At 38.4% G+C, this 17,293-nt stretch overlaps 1 protein-coding gene across 1 annotated transcript in view; it reads left to right on the forward strand.

The window, feature by feature from the left end:
- Window positions 1-13,898, forward strand: part of LOC106085214 (glutamate--cysteine ligase) — a 61,012-nt gene extending 47,114 nt beyond the window's left edge. Inside the window, exons 2-4 of the mRNA XM_013249339.2 lie at window positions 6,684-8,350; window positions 8,426-8,607; window positions 12,511-13,898. Of these exons, the coding sequence (XP_013104793.2) occupies window positions 6,686-8,350; window positions 8,426-8,607; window positions 12,511-12,688 (2,025 nt within the window). The 5' untranslated portion in view covers window positions 6,684-6,685 and the 3' untranslated portion in view covers window positions 12,689-13,898. The remainder of the gene's footprint in view (window positions 1-6,683; window positions 8,351-8,425; window positions 8,608-12,510) is intronic.
- Window positions 13,899-17,293: the final 3,395 nt, after the last annotated feature.

The raw sequence follows: 17,293 nt of genomic DNA on the forward strand, positions 1-17,293 counted from the left end.
TCGAATTAAAAAATTGCAAAAAAAGCAACAAATGCTTATCGGTAAATAACAATTGAAATGAAAACAAAAGTGTGGCTCGGAGGTTTCAAGCGATGTATAGAGAATATTGTATAACAAAAAAATAATAATTATTGCACAAAGTTTTATTGTGCACATGAAAAAGGAAATAATTCGCTATAAAATGAATTTGAAAAAAATATATTAATTATTGTTAGCGTTATTATCATCATCGTATAATCTTTTTGTTACTTGTATGCCCCCCCGTCACTTCTATCAAGTTCTACGGCTCTGATTGTCTATGCTGATAAACGTTAAACAAATTTCGGCAAACCAATATTGAGATGATTATTTTAATTTTAGATAATTTTATTTGCGCTGTAGTTGATGCCGGCTGTTTTGAGGTTTTTGTTTTAATTCTATTTTGAATTTACAGACGAGTATGAAATGAGATGAAAATTTTCTATACAATTGTTATAAATGGTTTTTTTTGCTCTTTCTTGGCTTTTCTCCAACTAATTGATGGATGAGCAATTTTTTATTTTTATTCAATTTCATATTTTTTTAACAGTTGCAATGTGACGGTACCAATATTGTTGTTTGTTTTTTAATTTTTATCAGAATAGAACGTAATATCGATAGTCTTTATTTCAGCAGTATGAAGTCTGAAGCTTTGCTATAAAACACTTTTTACTGACATCGACATTTGTTCATTGCGTCTACCTTCAAAATGCGTGAAAACCCATGACAGATGTTATACATAGGGTATTCCATTCGGCAATTTTATGTGAAAAGAATCATAGAATAAATTTTCCATTTTGGAACACCGGGGAGACTTCTAGCATACCAATGAGTAATATCCGATTGTTGGACTCGATCCCACGGGTGGAAAAGCTACTCTGTTTCACGAAGCATAGGGGGATGGGAAAACAAGTTGTGGAAAGTTAGTCTGATATTTTTGAAAGGATAAAGATATCATCACGAAATTTTGGATGGTCATAGAGCTGGGGTGCAAACCAGTTGACCTGGGCCCGGGAAGTCCCGGGACCCATTGGTGAGCCTTCAAAATTAGTCACCTCGACCTTACAAAACTTGGTTCGGGTTGCCAAAAGCGCATTTATGGTCCGATTTATTTGCTGGAAAGTACCTGAAAAACATGCTTTGATATGCGGGATATGATAATGTTTTATAGGTTTCAAGAAATTCGACCAACGTTTTTTGAAATTTTCGCAGAGACTAGTCCGTTATTTTGTTACTTGTGAAGGCTTTCTCAACCGATTTTAAATTTTTTTACTGCTTTGAAAAGGTGGCATAAAACTTTTTGCATGTAAATAGTGTATCAATGTTAACCCAGAGAAGACTGAAATATGCCGGTTCACGAGGAAGATAAAAGTGTGCCAATTTAACGCACCACGTTTCCTCAATAAGACGATTTCGATATCTGACAAGGTCAAATACTTAGGTGTGATCTTGGACAGGAAACTGAATTGGAAGTGTCACATTCAGGAGCGTACTGAGAAGAAATGTTGGACACTATGTGTCCCGTGTACGGGTTCGAAATGGGGCCTGAATCCGAGGATAGTCCACTGGCACTACAGGAGCCTTATTAGACCAATACTTACTTACGCCTCAGTAGTTTGGTGGACTGCTAAGGAGAAAAAGTGAAACATAAGGACCATACAACAGGTTCAGAGAACATGTTGTCTTGGCATAGGCGGAGCGATGAGAACCACGCCCACTAGGGCACTGGATACTATTCTAGAAATCCGAACCATTGACATACAGATTAAGTGTGAGGCAGCCACTGCGGCTATGAGACTTAAGACGATGGGAGAATGGATTGAGGATGGGAGCATCTCATACAATCGAGGCTACGGTAGGAAACCTGGAAGGAAGGGAAGAGGATACCAGAGATGAACCTTGAAGTCGAGTGCGAGGCACTGACACTATCGGTAGAGTTTTGGATTGATGGAACCCTAGTATTGCCATCTGGAAGATCATGTTACACGGATGGATCAAAGCTAGAGGACAGAGTGGGCATGGGGGATTACATTGAGAACCCAGGGACAGAGATATGTTTTAGACTGCCTGACCATAATACGGTCCTGCTGGCGAAGATCCGGGCGATCGCAGAACGCGTTAAGTGGTGTGGTGCTAACGCGAGGACGTCGAGTGTGAACATCTTTGCCGACAGTAAAATTTGGACATAAGGGCAATAACAACCAGGAGGATAAGGTCACGAACAGTCTTGCAGTGTAAGAAGGAGATTAACGCCTTCTCGGAGGATCGCAAAATCCGCATCTTTTGGGTGCCGGGACAACGAAGTAAGGTGAAATGAAAGGGCAGACGATTTGGCGGTGAAGGCCAGAGGACTGCCGTCAATAAACTTGTTTAACCCGAAGCCTTTCGGGTCAACGCAGTTCGAATTAAGGGGGTGGGCGACGAATGCGCATGCAACATTGTGGAACAGCGAAACGGTCGGTAGGACGCCGAAAATGAGAAGACGAGGCTATTACTGAAAGGAAACAAAAAGGAGGTCAGTATAGCTATTGGTATCATAACGGGACAAATAGAATTACGAGCTCACTTATGTAAAATCGGTGCGGCAAGTGATAGCAGGTGTAGGGCATGCGAGAAGATGATGAGACGTTGGAACATTTCAGACAGATACCGGCACTTAGGTGGAGACACATTACCAGACATTAACCAACTTTGGGGAATGGTATTGAAAACAATTAAGGATTTTGTATGTAGCACGATATTCCTAACTTAAAATTTTCTTTTTAGAGGTTACTTTAAAGTTCTTAGAGCGCACAACAAGCCGATCACTGGTTTAGGTGTATGTCCATAGTGGCATGGGGCGGGTTAATATCTGCACCCTCTTTTCAACCTAACCTAATTAGGGTTCATTTAGGAGAAAAAATGCCAATATTGTACTCCTTATAGCCACTACTAGAGTCAACACAATTTATAACAAGTAAAAGCGTGCTAAGTTCGGCCGGGCCGAAAAAACACTAGTCATAGAAAAACACCACCTCATAAATTTCAGGCACATCGAGTAATAATTTGGCGCTCCTGATGCTCAAAAAGTCCAATTGGGAAGTCAGTTTGCATGGCAGCTATATCAGGTTATATGCCGATTTAGACCATACTTATAACAGTTGTTGGAAGTCATACCAAAACGACATATGCAAAATTTCAACCGTATTGGATAAAAATTGCGCCCTCTAGAAGCCCAAGAAGTCTTATCGGTTTATATAGCGGCTATATCAGAATATGGACTGATTTAGACCATACTTGACACAGTTGTTGGGAGTCACACTAGAATAATAAAACACTTCATGTAAAATGTCGGCCAAATCGGATAAGAATTGCGCCCACTAGATAATCAACAAGTCAATACCCAATATCGGTTTATATGGCAGCTATATCAGGTTATCAACCGTTTTCAACCATACTTAGCACAGTTGTTGGAAGTCATAACGAAACACGTCATGCAAAATTTCAGCTAAATCCGATAGGAATTACGCCCTCAAGCTAAATCCGATAGGAATTACGGCTCAAGAAGTCTAATCGAGAGAACTGTTTATATGGCGGCTATATCAAATTATGGACTAATTTAGACTATACTTGGCACAGTTGTTGGGAGTCATACCAGAACACTTTATGCAAAATTTCAGCCAAATCGGATATGAATTGCGCCCTCTAGAAGCTCTACACACGATGAGCACGATCATGATAATAGGCAGTTTATACGGCACACATTACAAGGGTAATCGATAGACGCCAATTATCGACAAAATCAAATAATTTTAAGTTTTCAGCCATAATTGATGGTTATTTGTACATGTGACTCATACATTCTTTTTTAACCAATACTATTACAATGACCACGCTTCATGATTAGCAATGTAAAGAACCCATTAAACAATGTAAAAACTGTAAAACGGGCTGTAAAGCAATGTCAAAGTGTAAATAAAGGGTGATTTTTTTGAGGTTAGGATTTTCATGCATTAGTATTTGACAGATCACGTGGGATTTCAGACATGGTGTCAAAGAGAAAGATGCTCAGTATGCTTTGACATTTCATCATGAATAGACTTACTAACGAGCAACGCTTGCAAATCATTGAATTTTATTACCAAAATCAGTGTTCGGTTCGAAATGTGTTCATTCACCGTAACGTTGCGTCCAACAGCATCTTTGAAAAAATACGGTCCAATGATTCCACCAGCGTACAAACCACACCAAACAGTGCATTTTTCGGGATGCATGGGCAGTTCTTGAACGGCTTCTGGTTGCTCTTCACTCCAAATGCGGCAATTTTGCTTATTTACGTAGCCATTCAACCAGAAATGAGCCTCATCGCTGAACAAAATTTGTCAAAATTTGAACACATTTCGAACCAAACACTGATTTTGGTAATAAAATTCAATGATTTGCAAGCGTTGCTCGTTAGTAAGTCTATTCATGATGAAATGTCAAAGCATACTGAGCATCTTTCTCTTTGACACCATGTCTGAAATCCCACGTGATCTGTCAAATACTAATGCATGAAAATCCTAACCTCAAAAAAATCACGCTTTATATGCACAAATGTTAAATCTTGAGTACCCTATGGCCTAACAGCAAACAGGAAAGTCCTTACGAGTAATTTGGCTTCGGTAACAGACATTAATAGTGAGGTTATAAACAAATATGTTGGCGCGAAACGATTTTATATCTTGTAAATTTAAATCACTGAAAAAAAATATATTTTAAATGTAGGGATATTTTGTATACATAATAAATTTTCTAAAAAAAAAATATTCTAAATTCCCAAATGTTATCAAAGAAAAAACTTTGAGTTTTTTGTATACATAACAAATTTTCTAGAAAAAAAAAACATTCTAAATTCTTAAATGTCATTAAAGAAATTATTAATTTATAAAGAAAGTTTGTATTTAGAATAATATAATAATATATACAGCGGTCAAAAAAAGTATTCATCATTAGCAAAATTGATAATAAATTCACTTATTTTGGGTAATTGAAGAAAATTTAAAGTAAACAAATAATGCAGTTTTATGCAATAGTTTATTTTTCGTAATATGTTTTAAAATAAATTCAAAAAATAAATTTAATTAGCGCAAAAAATGCAATTTTATATAATAACACCAAAAACAGAACAAAAAAAGTATTCATCATTGATGTGCTATCATCAAAGTCAAATTCAAATATTATTTGGGAATCCCCCTTTTCTGTTTTATTTAGTAAAGGAGGCTTTGCCCTTGACAGCAAATATTTAATTTCATTGAAAATATAGTTTTTGTCAAAATGCGTCGTAAGCAAAACGAGGTTTCTGATGAGGTAAAAGTTTTGATAATAAAACACCACAGGAATGGTTTAACTCAAAAAACTATTAGTGAAATATTAAATAGACCACGATCTACTATACAATCCATCATCAGAAAGTGGACAGAAACGAAAACTGTTGACAATAAACCAAGATCTGGTCGACCAAAAGCACTTTCAGTTGGAGATGTGCGTTGGCTAGTGCGGCAAGTTCAGAAAACTCCGAAGACAAATGCGACCATTCTTCGTAAAAACACTATGGAATATTTAGGGAAGGAAGTTACTACACAAACAATTCGAAATACACTCAAAAGGCATAGTTACAGAGGAAGAACTGCACGTAAGAAGCCCTTTATAAATAAAATAAACCGAGTGAAAAGGCTAAACTTCGCAAAAATGTATGTAAAACAGCCCGAATTATTTTGGAAAACAGTCATTTTTGCAGACGAGAGCAAGTTTAATCTTTTTGGGTGCGATGGAAAGGTCATAGTGTACAGAAAACCAAATACAGAGCTTGAAGAATGAAACACAGTTGCTACTGTAAAACATGGTGGAGGTGGTTTAATGGTTTGGGGGTGTATGGCGGCTTCAGGAGCGGGAAATCTTGAAATTATTAATGGAGTAATGGATCATAAGTATTACATTGACATTTTAAAGAGGAATTTAAAAGATAGTGCTGTAAAACTTGGGCTTGGTAATAACTTTCAATATTATCAAGATAATGACCCCAAACATTCTGCTTTAAATACCAAGATGTGGATGCTGTATAACTGCCCCAAAGTCATTAAAACTCCTCCTCAAAGTCCCGACTTGAACCCAATTGAACATCTTTGGGAACATCTCGAACGCAAATTGAGAACGCGCAATTTTTCGAGCAAGAGTCAAATGCAACAGGTGATAATGGAGGAATGGACTAATATAGACCAAAATATAACCGCTAAATTAGTCAAATCGATGTCAAACCGTTTAAAAGAAGTTATAAGACGCGGTGGTCGAATAACAAAGTATTAATTTTTTTAAATTATGTTATTTATTTTTTTGTTTTTTTGCAATGATGAATACTTTTTTTGTTTAATTTTTTGTGTTCAGCTGTAAAATGGCCCTTTTTGTTCCAATAAATACTATTTTTTTCTTTAAAAACAATGAAATTGTGTACATATATATCACACAAGCACTACTGCATCATTAGTTTAATATGTTTTTATTCCAATTGTCTTTTGTAGACTTATTAAAAAAAAACATTGAATGATGAATACTTTTTTTGACCGCTGTATATATATATAATTTTATTGACCTGACATTAGCCATCCTTCGTTAACAAATTTCTTCCCCTTTTCCTCTTTTTTTTCTAGCTATGGGTCTTTTAAGTGAAGGCAGCCCCTTATCGTGGAATGAAACTAAAGCTTTAGCTCAACATGTACGCGAGCACGGTATACAACAATTCATAAATCTCTATCATCAGCTTAAGGATCGTCAAGGTGATGTCCTAAAATGGGGTGATGAAGTCGAATATGTCATAGTCAAATTTGACGACAATGGAAAAGTGGCACGAGTTTCTCTTAAAGCGCGAGAGCTTTTGGCTAAACTCAATGAAAAGGAAATGGCTGATCCACAGGGAGTCAAATCGTTGTGGCGTCCCGAATATGGTGCCTACATGATTGAAGGTACACCAGGCAAACCTTTTGGTGGTCTTATGGCTCATTTCAACTTGGTGGAGGCTAATATGCGTTATCGTCGCCAAGAAGTCACCGAATTGTTGGACAAAGATGAATGTGTCATGTCCATTACAAATTTTCCCCGCTTAGGTTGTCCAGAGTTCACGTATCCCATTTACAACCCCAATCCTGAGGATCCCAATAGTTCAGCTAAATCTTTGTATTTCCCCGATGAGGCCATATTTCCTGGCCACCCTCGCTTCAAAACACTAACTCGCAATATACGTATGCGACGCGGTGAAAAGGTGGCCATTAAACTAAAAGTATTCAAAGATGAGAACACCAAAATACCCGTCGAGGGTAGTCCTCCCAATGAGCCCGATGTGGTGCTACTAGACGCTATGGGTTTTGGCATGGGCTGCTGTTGCTTACAGTTAACATTCCAGGCTTGCAATATTACCGAGGCACGAACCCTCTACGATCATCTGGCTCCGCTGTGTCCTATTATGTTGGCCCTAACAGCAGCTTCACCCATCTACCGAGGCTATTTGACCGAATCGGATTGCCGTTGGAACGTCATATCATCATCGGTGGATTGTCGTACCCAAGAAGAAAGAGGCCTTAAACCCTTAAAGGAGAATAAATTCCGTATAGCCAAATCGCGCTATGATTCCATAGACTCATATCTCTCGCCGGAAGGTGAGAAATACAATGATGTGCCCCTGACCTACGATGAAAAGGTCTATCAGACTCTACGTGAAGGTGGCATTGATCACTTGCTGGCCCAGCATGTGGCCCATCTCTTTATACGTGACACCGTCTCATTGTTCAGCGAGAAGGTGCATCAGAACGATGAGGAAGATACTGATCATTTCGAGAATATACAATCGACCAATTGGCAGACAATGCGCTTTAAGCCTCCTCCCCCAAATTCCTCGATCGGTTGGCGTGTGGAGTTTAGGCCATGTGAGGCTCAAATAAGTGACTTTGAGAATGCCGCCATTGTGTGCTTTGTGGTCCTTTTGACAAGAGTCATACTCTCCTATCAGTTAAATTTTCTAACGCCTATAAGCAAAGTGGATGACAATATGCAAAGGGCTCAAAAACGTGATGCCTGCCGCCAAGAGAAATTTTGGTTCCGCAAAAATGTGCGCAAAACCAAAAAAATGACCAACGGTTATACCAATGGAACAGGTGCTGGACACCAACAAAATGGCACCGTAAATGGTACAGCAGATACCAATAACGAGGACGCCAAAATGAATGGTACGAATGTTTATGATAATCACGATCATGAAAATCACTCGGATCATGAGGAAGAGGAATTCGAACTTATGTCTATTGGGGAAATATTCAATGGCAAGGTAAGTCGTTGTTGAAAAAAAAACCCACATAAGGTTTTAAAATATTTTAAATGGTTTTTCTTTGTTTTTTTACAGGCCGATGGTTTCCCCGGCTTGGTGCCTCTTATACGTAGCTACTTACAGTCAATGGAAGTTGACACAGATACCCACTGCACCATCGAACAATATTTGCGCTTTATTGAAAGAAGATCCTCCGGTGAGTTAGTGACCACCGCCACTTGGATGAGAGAGCAGGTCTTGAAACATCCCGATTATAAGTAAGTTGGTATGAACTAAACTAAATGGAACTGAAGAGAATGGTAGGGAGGGGGATTTAGTAATCCCCAATTTCTGGTTAACCTACTACACAGTATAACAAATTTCATATTTTCGATAATTAAAAGAAAAACTGAGCGTTTAGGAAAGATGAGGTCAATATATACAATAGAAAGAATAGGTCAATATACATTAAAGTTGACAACGTAATGTTGAAGGGGGCAAAAGTGCTCCTTACAAATATTACTGTATGGTAGCAATCCCATGGCAGCCGATTGTACGTACCGGATTGACCCGATGAAGTACTTCATCGGCAAGGGCTGCCGCCTCAGTGTATAACACACTGCTACAACAACAACAACTATGTATGGTAGAAATTAATCAGTTTTTTGTCTGTTTCTTTTTCGAGTCGAGCTGAGAGATTCTTCTCTGCAAATGGAATCAGAATCATGTATATACCCTTGGGGCAGTGTAATTGTGTAGACAAAAGAATCTGCCATTACACAAAAACTCATGCATTGGGAAAAGTACAGCTAATACTCAGGGTTGTCGAGCGTGGTTAATGTGGATTAATGTGGTTAATGTGTTTTCGCAATAAATTAGGTATAAGTACAACATACCAACGTACGGCCCTTGAAGCCTTTACACCTCATATGGCTGGTGAGTAATTGTAACCAAATTACGAAACGCGTCCCATAGTTGATGGTGTGTGTTGCGATCTCTGGCTTCCCTTTTCCATTTGCATAGAAAAATTTACGATGATCCAGCTCAAAAGAGAAACAAACAAAACAAATTTTAACATTTAATGATCTTCGTCCCTACAGGCGAAAAGAAGTGAAAATTAATTTAAACAGTCTAACTTAAAAATGTCTATGAATTTGCAAATGTTCACATTCAGAAAGGTCTCCAAAGAAATAATATTCTAAAACGAAACTCCTTCCGTTTGCGAGTACGAAATCTACATACAGAAGATGTTCGCCCTCACAGCTTCTCCGGAAATCCTTACTTGCAGCCTTTAGTCTACCAGCATATTTTCCAATCAGACAATAACCTGCTATATCGGGCGCGATTATCCGGTCTTTGATTCTAGCCATCGACAGCAAATCAAATGATCTCTTTACGTTTAAACATAATCTTAGAGAATTTACAGCTCCCAATTTATGACCACCAGTTATCTTTTTCCATAAAGCCCTATATCGAAGAATAAGCTTGAATGTCGATAGACTCACAGACTTCAGTTGATGTTGTTGTAGCCACATTTTCATGTGAATGTGGCGGTCTACGTCAAGTTCCTGTAGGTGAGCAAGCTCGTTCTGGTCCAAAGGACCAAACGCCGCAGGAACAGATTGGCCATTGGTTATTTAAAGGCAATAATAACTCGCCTTGTAATATCGAGCTTTATAGGCACTCAGTATTTATGCAAGAGCCGGTGCCGCCAGACCTTTCACTGAGACTCTCCACTCGATACCGCTGCTTGCCCCCGACTGCATTGCAGCTACTCCGTATGGAACATTCCAATATCCGTAACCTGTGGACGCGCACAGCTGAACTTCTCGTGATGACGATGAACACCACACAGATCGGAGCTCAAAGTTCCAGACTGTGTGGTAGCCATCCCGTGTCGGCACCATGTTAGGGGTAATAGTATATGGAATCTCGTCAATATACTATGACGTTCTTATAAATTGGTGAACACCATTGGATTTGGTCAAGTGGGAAATGATTTTTCCTCAATCACTCAACTAATTAATCATTCAAATTTCGAAACCATACTTGGGTAACTAAGGAACTGTATTCCTAAGCTTTCAGCCATCGATTGATAGATCGCATGAGGCTGACGAAAACTTCCTCGAACACCTAAACAAGTCTTAAAGATAGAATTTGTGAAGGGACGTCCACCTGAGTCAATGGGTCTGGCAGCATATGGAGATAAAAAAATATACCAACCCTCCGTAAACCCGACCAAACAAGGAAAGTTGAGAACTACAATATAACTTTGAGGAAGTCAGCAGTTTAATCTAACTCGGCAAAGCCACTAACAAAAGTACGACATCTGTTTTGAAATGAAACTAATAGATAATACTTCGGATTAAGCCGCGATTTCAAAGCTTGATTATTCTTGTGTGGTTAGTACTTGAAGTGTTAAAAGAATGATTTTTCGTTAAATTCATGAAACCATCTGCGTTGATGTATGACGACTTTGGTATAGTAAAGTGCACCAAAATAAAGATCATGTTGTCAGAATGAATGGAGAAGCCACATCTTGGCAATCTTTTACAGACGCGATGGTAAACACAAAAGGGGAAGACCAGGTACATATCAAGTGGGTCTAGACAACATTCATGCAGACACGGTGGCAGATGCGGTAAATAGCTACCGGGTGAATGTGGTGCTTGGAGACCGACCGCCTCCCATTGCACCCGAAAAAATCGACCTCCCCCCGGCAAATCGGAGTAGTTCTGGCTCTATTACGTTCCGGCATATGCAGCCGCCTTAATGCCTACAGAGCAAGGATTGATGCCGAGGTGCAAGATCTATGTCCCGATTGTAACAAGGGACCACACGTATCACGCCACCTGTTTAACTTCCCAGCCACTCGACTCAGACCCAGATCCCTCTGGACGCACCCCATTTTAGTCGCGTAGTTCTTGGATCTTGACACTCAACAGAAAAAAGCAGACAAAAGATAGAACACAATAAACTGCTACAACAACAACTAAGTGCAGAACCCGGCACGGGATAACTATGAGCATCGCAGAAGCTGGAACTTTGAGCTTTAATCTGTGTGGCGTTTTTCCTTATCACGAGAAGCTTCAATCCCATGGCAGCCGGTTGTACGTACCGGCAAGGGCTGCCGCCTCAGTGTACAACACACTGCAACAACAACGAGAAGCTTAGCTGGGAGCAATCGGGGTCCACAGGTTGCGTATAGTGGAATGCTCCATACGGAGTAGCTGGAACTGCAGTCGCGGACAATCAGCGGTATCGAGTGGAAAGTCTCGGTGAGAGGCCGGATGGCTCCGGCTCTTGCTTATGTACTGAGTCCCTATGATGCTCGGCGAGTTATTGGCGTCTTTAAAAACCCAATGGCAATCATGTTCCCGCGGCGATCGGGCCTTTGAACCGGAAGGAGCTTGCTCACCTACAAGAGCTTGACGAGGATCGCCACCTCCACATACAAATGCGGCTACAACAACAACAATCAAGTGCAGAAAAACATCTCGAAACTTAGTGTTAGAGGTCCTGAACTCTTTAGTATTGCTGTCTAATGAAAAAACAAAAGTAAATTGAAGCCGGCAAGGGATAGCTGTGAGCACCACACAGGCTGGAACATTGTGGTCCGATCTGTGCTGTCACGAAAAGCTTAGCTGCGAGCTACCGGGCACGTCCAAAGGTTGCCGATGGTGAAATGCTCCATACGGAGTAGCTGCAACGTCAGTGGCGGACAATCAGCGGTATCGAGTGGAGAGTCTCAGTGAGAGATCGGGCGGCACCGGCTCTTGCACAAGTACTGAGTGCCTTTGATGCTCGATATAACAATGCGAGTTATTGGCGCCTTTAAATAACTAATAGCCACCCAGTTACCGCGGCGATCGGTCCTTTGGACCGAAACGAGATTGCTCTCTTACAGGAGCTTGAAGAGGATCGCTACCTCCGCATGTAATGTGGTTACAAAAACATCGTTTGTTACAGATGTTTAGATTACCACAGGTCTATTTTGACTTTCTCCTCTATAATTTACTTAATTTTTCTTCCAATTTTTGTTTTTTGTTATCAAAAACAATTTTGTATAAATATTATTTTGTGTAATTAAAAACTCAATCCCAAAGATGACTTGTCCCACATTATTCTTAGCATTCACAAGTTAAAATTGAAACTAATTAAATTTTTTTGTTCCTTTACAGGAAAGATTCCATTGTTACCAATGGCATTAATTATGATCTGCTTAAGAAAATCGAAGCCATTCAACAGGGCAACTTGATCGAGCCAACACTGCTGGGCCAAGGTGTTCGTACAAAAACAAAAGAGTTCATTCCAATGGCCATACAAAAGCATTTGAACGCTTGCTGTGAAAGTATATGACCAAATGCAGGCGATTATACTTTTAAAAATGGTAACAACCAACATAAGGAGGATGATGTTGTTAAAGCTGATGACAAGATAACTGTGATGGAGAGACAAGAAAATCAACAAGAGCAACTGGCCAATAGTAGTGAAAATGGAAGTGGTAGTAGTAGTAGCATTAGCCCAATGCAAGAGTAACATTGCCAAAAAGAAAAATCGAACATTAAAAAAAACATTAGAAGCCATAAAAAGAAGAAGAAAACTAATGACAAGAAACAAGTAGAATAATTGCAAGAGAAGGCAATCCAACGCTGGACAAAGATCATAGACCAAAAATCAAAAGTTGTATTGCCTTGTTGGTGGAGGCACAGAAACAGCAGCAAGCAAGCTAAAGAGCATGCACAAAATTTATGTTGGCTTATGTAACAGCAAAGGTGTTAGACGGATGTAGGGGGCTCCTTCCTCAGCCATCTGAGCTAGTCTCTACCATAAAGTAATGACAAGAAGTCCATTGAATTGGCCGCTTTTTGTATACTATTGTCCAAATAAACACACACACACACATACACACAAAAGCAAAGGCAACAAAGCCATAAAGGGAGTTGTGCAAGATTCATGTGATAATGATTAACTTTTCTCTGCTACTCCTCTCCCATGAAGGGAACGAATGCAAAGGAAAGGACAAACGTACACCATGTCGTCAGGAGAGACTATGCTCTCCTTCACAAAACTTTGAAACAAAAATTTGATGCAAAAAACAACATCAAGGGGAGGGTATTATGTTATAGTTATATCTATTATTATTATTATTATATACATAACTACAATTAAATATATTATATATTACATATATTAAAATATAAGAGTTTCTTTTATTATTATTTTTTTTTGTTAAATTATTTTTTAAAAAGGAAAATAGCAACAACAAAAAAATATACAAAACAAACAAAACCATGTGCAAAATGCAACAGAATCCTTTATACATTTTAAGTGTTTATTTTTTATTTAAACAAAGCTGAAATGTTTTCTATAGAGAAAAGTTTTTAAAACCTATTACTCACGTATACAAAAACTTCAATACTACATAAAAGAAATGAAAATTATGAACAAATTATTAATTATTGTAAAAATCAGAAACAATATATAAATAAAATCTTAAATATTTTGAAATAACAAATAAATCTAAACTAATAAAAGACACGAAATAAATCAAATTGGTTAAAAAAAACCTAAAACCAACCTACATTTCTATGATTTTTTTTATTTGCTTCTGTCCAAATAGGTATAATAAAGGTCCCTTTGAAAGTCATAATGCAAGCAGGATCCTAATCACGGCATTCGATGACGTATTCGAACAAATTGCCGATACGAAAGCATATTTGAATCACGGCATTCAATCGAAATTTGCTACCATTTTGTACAGCGTTGCCAACATCAAAAAGCGAATTAGAATCAAAACAAAAGGGAAAATTAGTCGGCCGCAGTGGATAAAAATAAATATTACTTTGTTTTATAAATCTAAATCCAAAAATTACGTTTTATTGTGCTGTAGTTGGTGGATTTTTCACTTAGGAAGACAGAATCTTTGATTTCATGGCCCAAGGGAGTACATTTCTTGCAGCACTTCGATATATGCTGATTGGTTTTGGAAATTTATAGAGAGGTGCATAAAGCAAATGACTTTGTGCAAAAAAGTGTTCTGGCCGACAGCAATATCAACAATAAATCTTTTAACCATTATGGTAAGGTTTAATATATTTATCTTCTTCCAAGCTATACTGTCACTGAGACTACGAAGTAACGAATAAAACTTCCACAGTCTCTTTATCGCCTTATGGTGATTTCGATTGTGCAAAAAATTGTAGCATTATTTCGACATGTTGCACTGAAATCGAAATTTTGTGTCTGTTTGTTCGTAAAAATTTAACCACTGGGTGTAGTGTTCGTTTTTAATGGTGTTGCCTACAGAGAGTGGAAAATTTTGCATTTTTTACTCCGTGCCAAGTCTACTGTAGAGAATGTCGCACTTAAAATCACCGGCTGTCATTCAAGCAAATTTTGTTTGAACAGAAGAAGAAGAAGACAAAATTTGTTGAATGTTTGTAAAAAAAAAAAACGGCAAAAGTGAACGCGTTTTATTTAGCTAACGGCATATTAGATGCTTTGCTAGAAAGTTTTTCATCCGAAGACGAGGATGCAATTTTTATTGTATTATTTGGTCGAAACGAATAACACTATGAGATGGTTGGGGCGACATTAGCAAAATATCCCGTAAAAGTGCAACATTAGTGTAACTTTTTTTTCAGAATCGAAATCATCATTAGTCTGTGCGCAGTTTCTTATGATTTATGGTGCTTTTTCATAAAGTTGACTAGAATTGATTGTTGCTATTTAATTAATGTTAATTTTAGCCAAAAAAAGTTAATAAATCATTCTTTATAATAGACAAAAAAGAAGAACACAACTAAAAATTTACATTTTTGCATTCTTAGATGCGCAAATAAATGCATAAACAATCAAAATAATCCCTCATCGATGACAACAGAGCAATCGAATATGATTGCGAACAACATTACACGATATCGACTCTCGTGATTCGAAAAATCTGCAATTTCATTACACTGTGCAATTTCTCAAAATCGAATGACGTGATTGTGCCGCAAGTCTTTTCAGCAGCACATTATACCTCCCATTACACTGTGGAACAATTTCAAGCCATGAGTCTGGGGGGTGGGTTGTAGCCACATTGTTGTTGTTGTAGCCACATTTTCATGTGGACGTGACGATTCTCGTCAAGCTCCTGTAGGTAAGCAAGCTAGCTCCGGTCCGAAGGACCGATCGCCACGCCACCCGCCCTCTCACTGGGACTCTCCGTGCGATACCGCTGATTGTTCACGACTGCCGTTTCAGCTACTTCGCCCGCTGCACATTGTACCTTAATAGGGTACACACCGAATTTCAAGGACGTAGATATAATAGCCTAAGAATCTAATCACAAAAAAAACCCTATACTCTAGAAATGTTGCATACAATTGACACCCCGAAGGTCAAACGCAAAAGATTTTAAAGATTAAAATAAAAGAGCGCAAACAGACAAATCAAACGAACCGGCCCGTCGCTGTGCTGTATGTCAATGCGGCCTTGACACAAAAAAGCACTTGACATTCAACGAATGTTCAAGTGAACAACAAAAAGAGTTTGGCAATGTTGATGTGTTTGTTGCTCTGCATTAAGATTAGTTTGTATCGGATTAGTGGAATGTAAGGCTCTCTTTCTCTTGATGCGCTAAGGAGAGTTGGAGGACTTATTGAGCCCTGTTTCAAAACAAAAGCGTGCTCAATTGTCTTTGGGCATGTAGGGCACCTTAATCAATTAAACAAAGGTGCTGATGAAGCTAAATGGTGTTTTGAATAACAACACACACTTGCTCAACTTTTATAAGTTCTTTGCTATGCTATATTTTTTAAATAGAAAGCATTGAATTTGATCTCATGCTGGAAGATGTTCGAAAAATCACGAAAACATTAAAAATTCCTCTGTTATTTCTATCCTCTTTGAATACATTTATAAAATCCTGGAAAATTCTCTTATTTCGAGTGATGTTGTTTGTTTGTCAAATGTCACAGAATTTCATCTCTGGAACACACCTTTAGCCTCTCCTTGTTGAATCCGTAGAACACAACTTCTTAAGACTTGTTGAATTCTTTGCGACAGGGGGAGTTTAGTAGGAATACTGCATGTTTTCGGCTCCTATCAGCCTCATTCAATTTTCCAGTCGGTGGTTGAAAGGATTGTAATCCCCTAGCCTCCAATGAACATGAACAAATTCACTAGTTACAGGGTATTATTCATAACAGCGCTGTATAGCGCTCTAATAAGAGAACTGTATGTCTTCTAAATTGAAGCTTCCGAGAGGAGGACCTTGTAACTCTAAAAGTTTGACAAGGATGCCTGTACCGTCTTGATTTATTCTTTCTGAAGTACCCCCTAAAATATATGGGACAGATGGGAGTGTCTATTGAACTTCTGAGGTTTTTAAGCAGTAATTTTGTCCTTCCTAAGGCCCTATATCTACCGTGAGAGGCAAGTACTAACTTGGCAATTTCACTCAATGATATAATGATATAAACAAGAATTCGGAGAACAGGCCTCTCGAATGCAAAACATTGAATGATAACTGGCCTCGAAGTGGCCACCTTTTCCCGATGGGTATTTTAACAATTGCAATATTTTGCCGTGTAAATGACCTTTAACTTATTATTTATCTGCCTAAATATCTGCTTCAATTTACAAGTGTTTAGCTAACTTATTTGATGAAACGAAATCTTAGTTTGTGTTTAGATGCCACAAAAAGCTTTCGAAATTAAATATTTAAATTACTGACGCACAGTGGGAAAAAATTTCGAAAAAAGTAAAAAATATGCCGTATAAGTAGGGGTAGAGATATCTCTACCCCTAGAGCATATTTTTTCGAATTTTTTCCCACTGTACGTCAGTATTAATTGAGAAATTTGGATAGGTGTTAGAAATTTGGAATGTTTGTCCGGTCGCCTTTTTGCAGGCCCCTAAAGTTGGTTGTTGGGGCCTGCCAAATCTCCGTTTCTGGTCCGATTTCCAATTTTT

Source organism: Stomoxys calcitrans, chromosome 4 (assembly GCF_963082655.1).
Source record: "Stomoxys calcitrans chromosome 4, idStoCalc2.1, whole genome shotgun sequence".
In the NCBI taxonomy this organism is placed as follows: Eukaryota; Metazoa; Arthropoda; class Insecta; order Diptera; family Muscidae; genus Stomoxys; species Stomoxys calcitrans.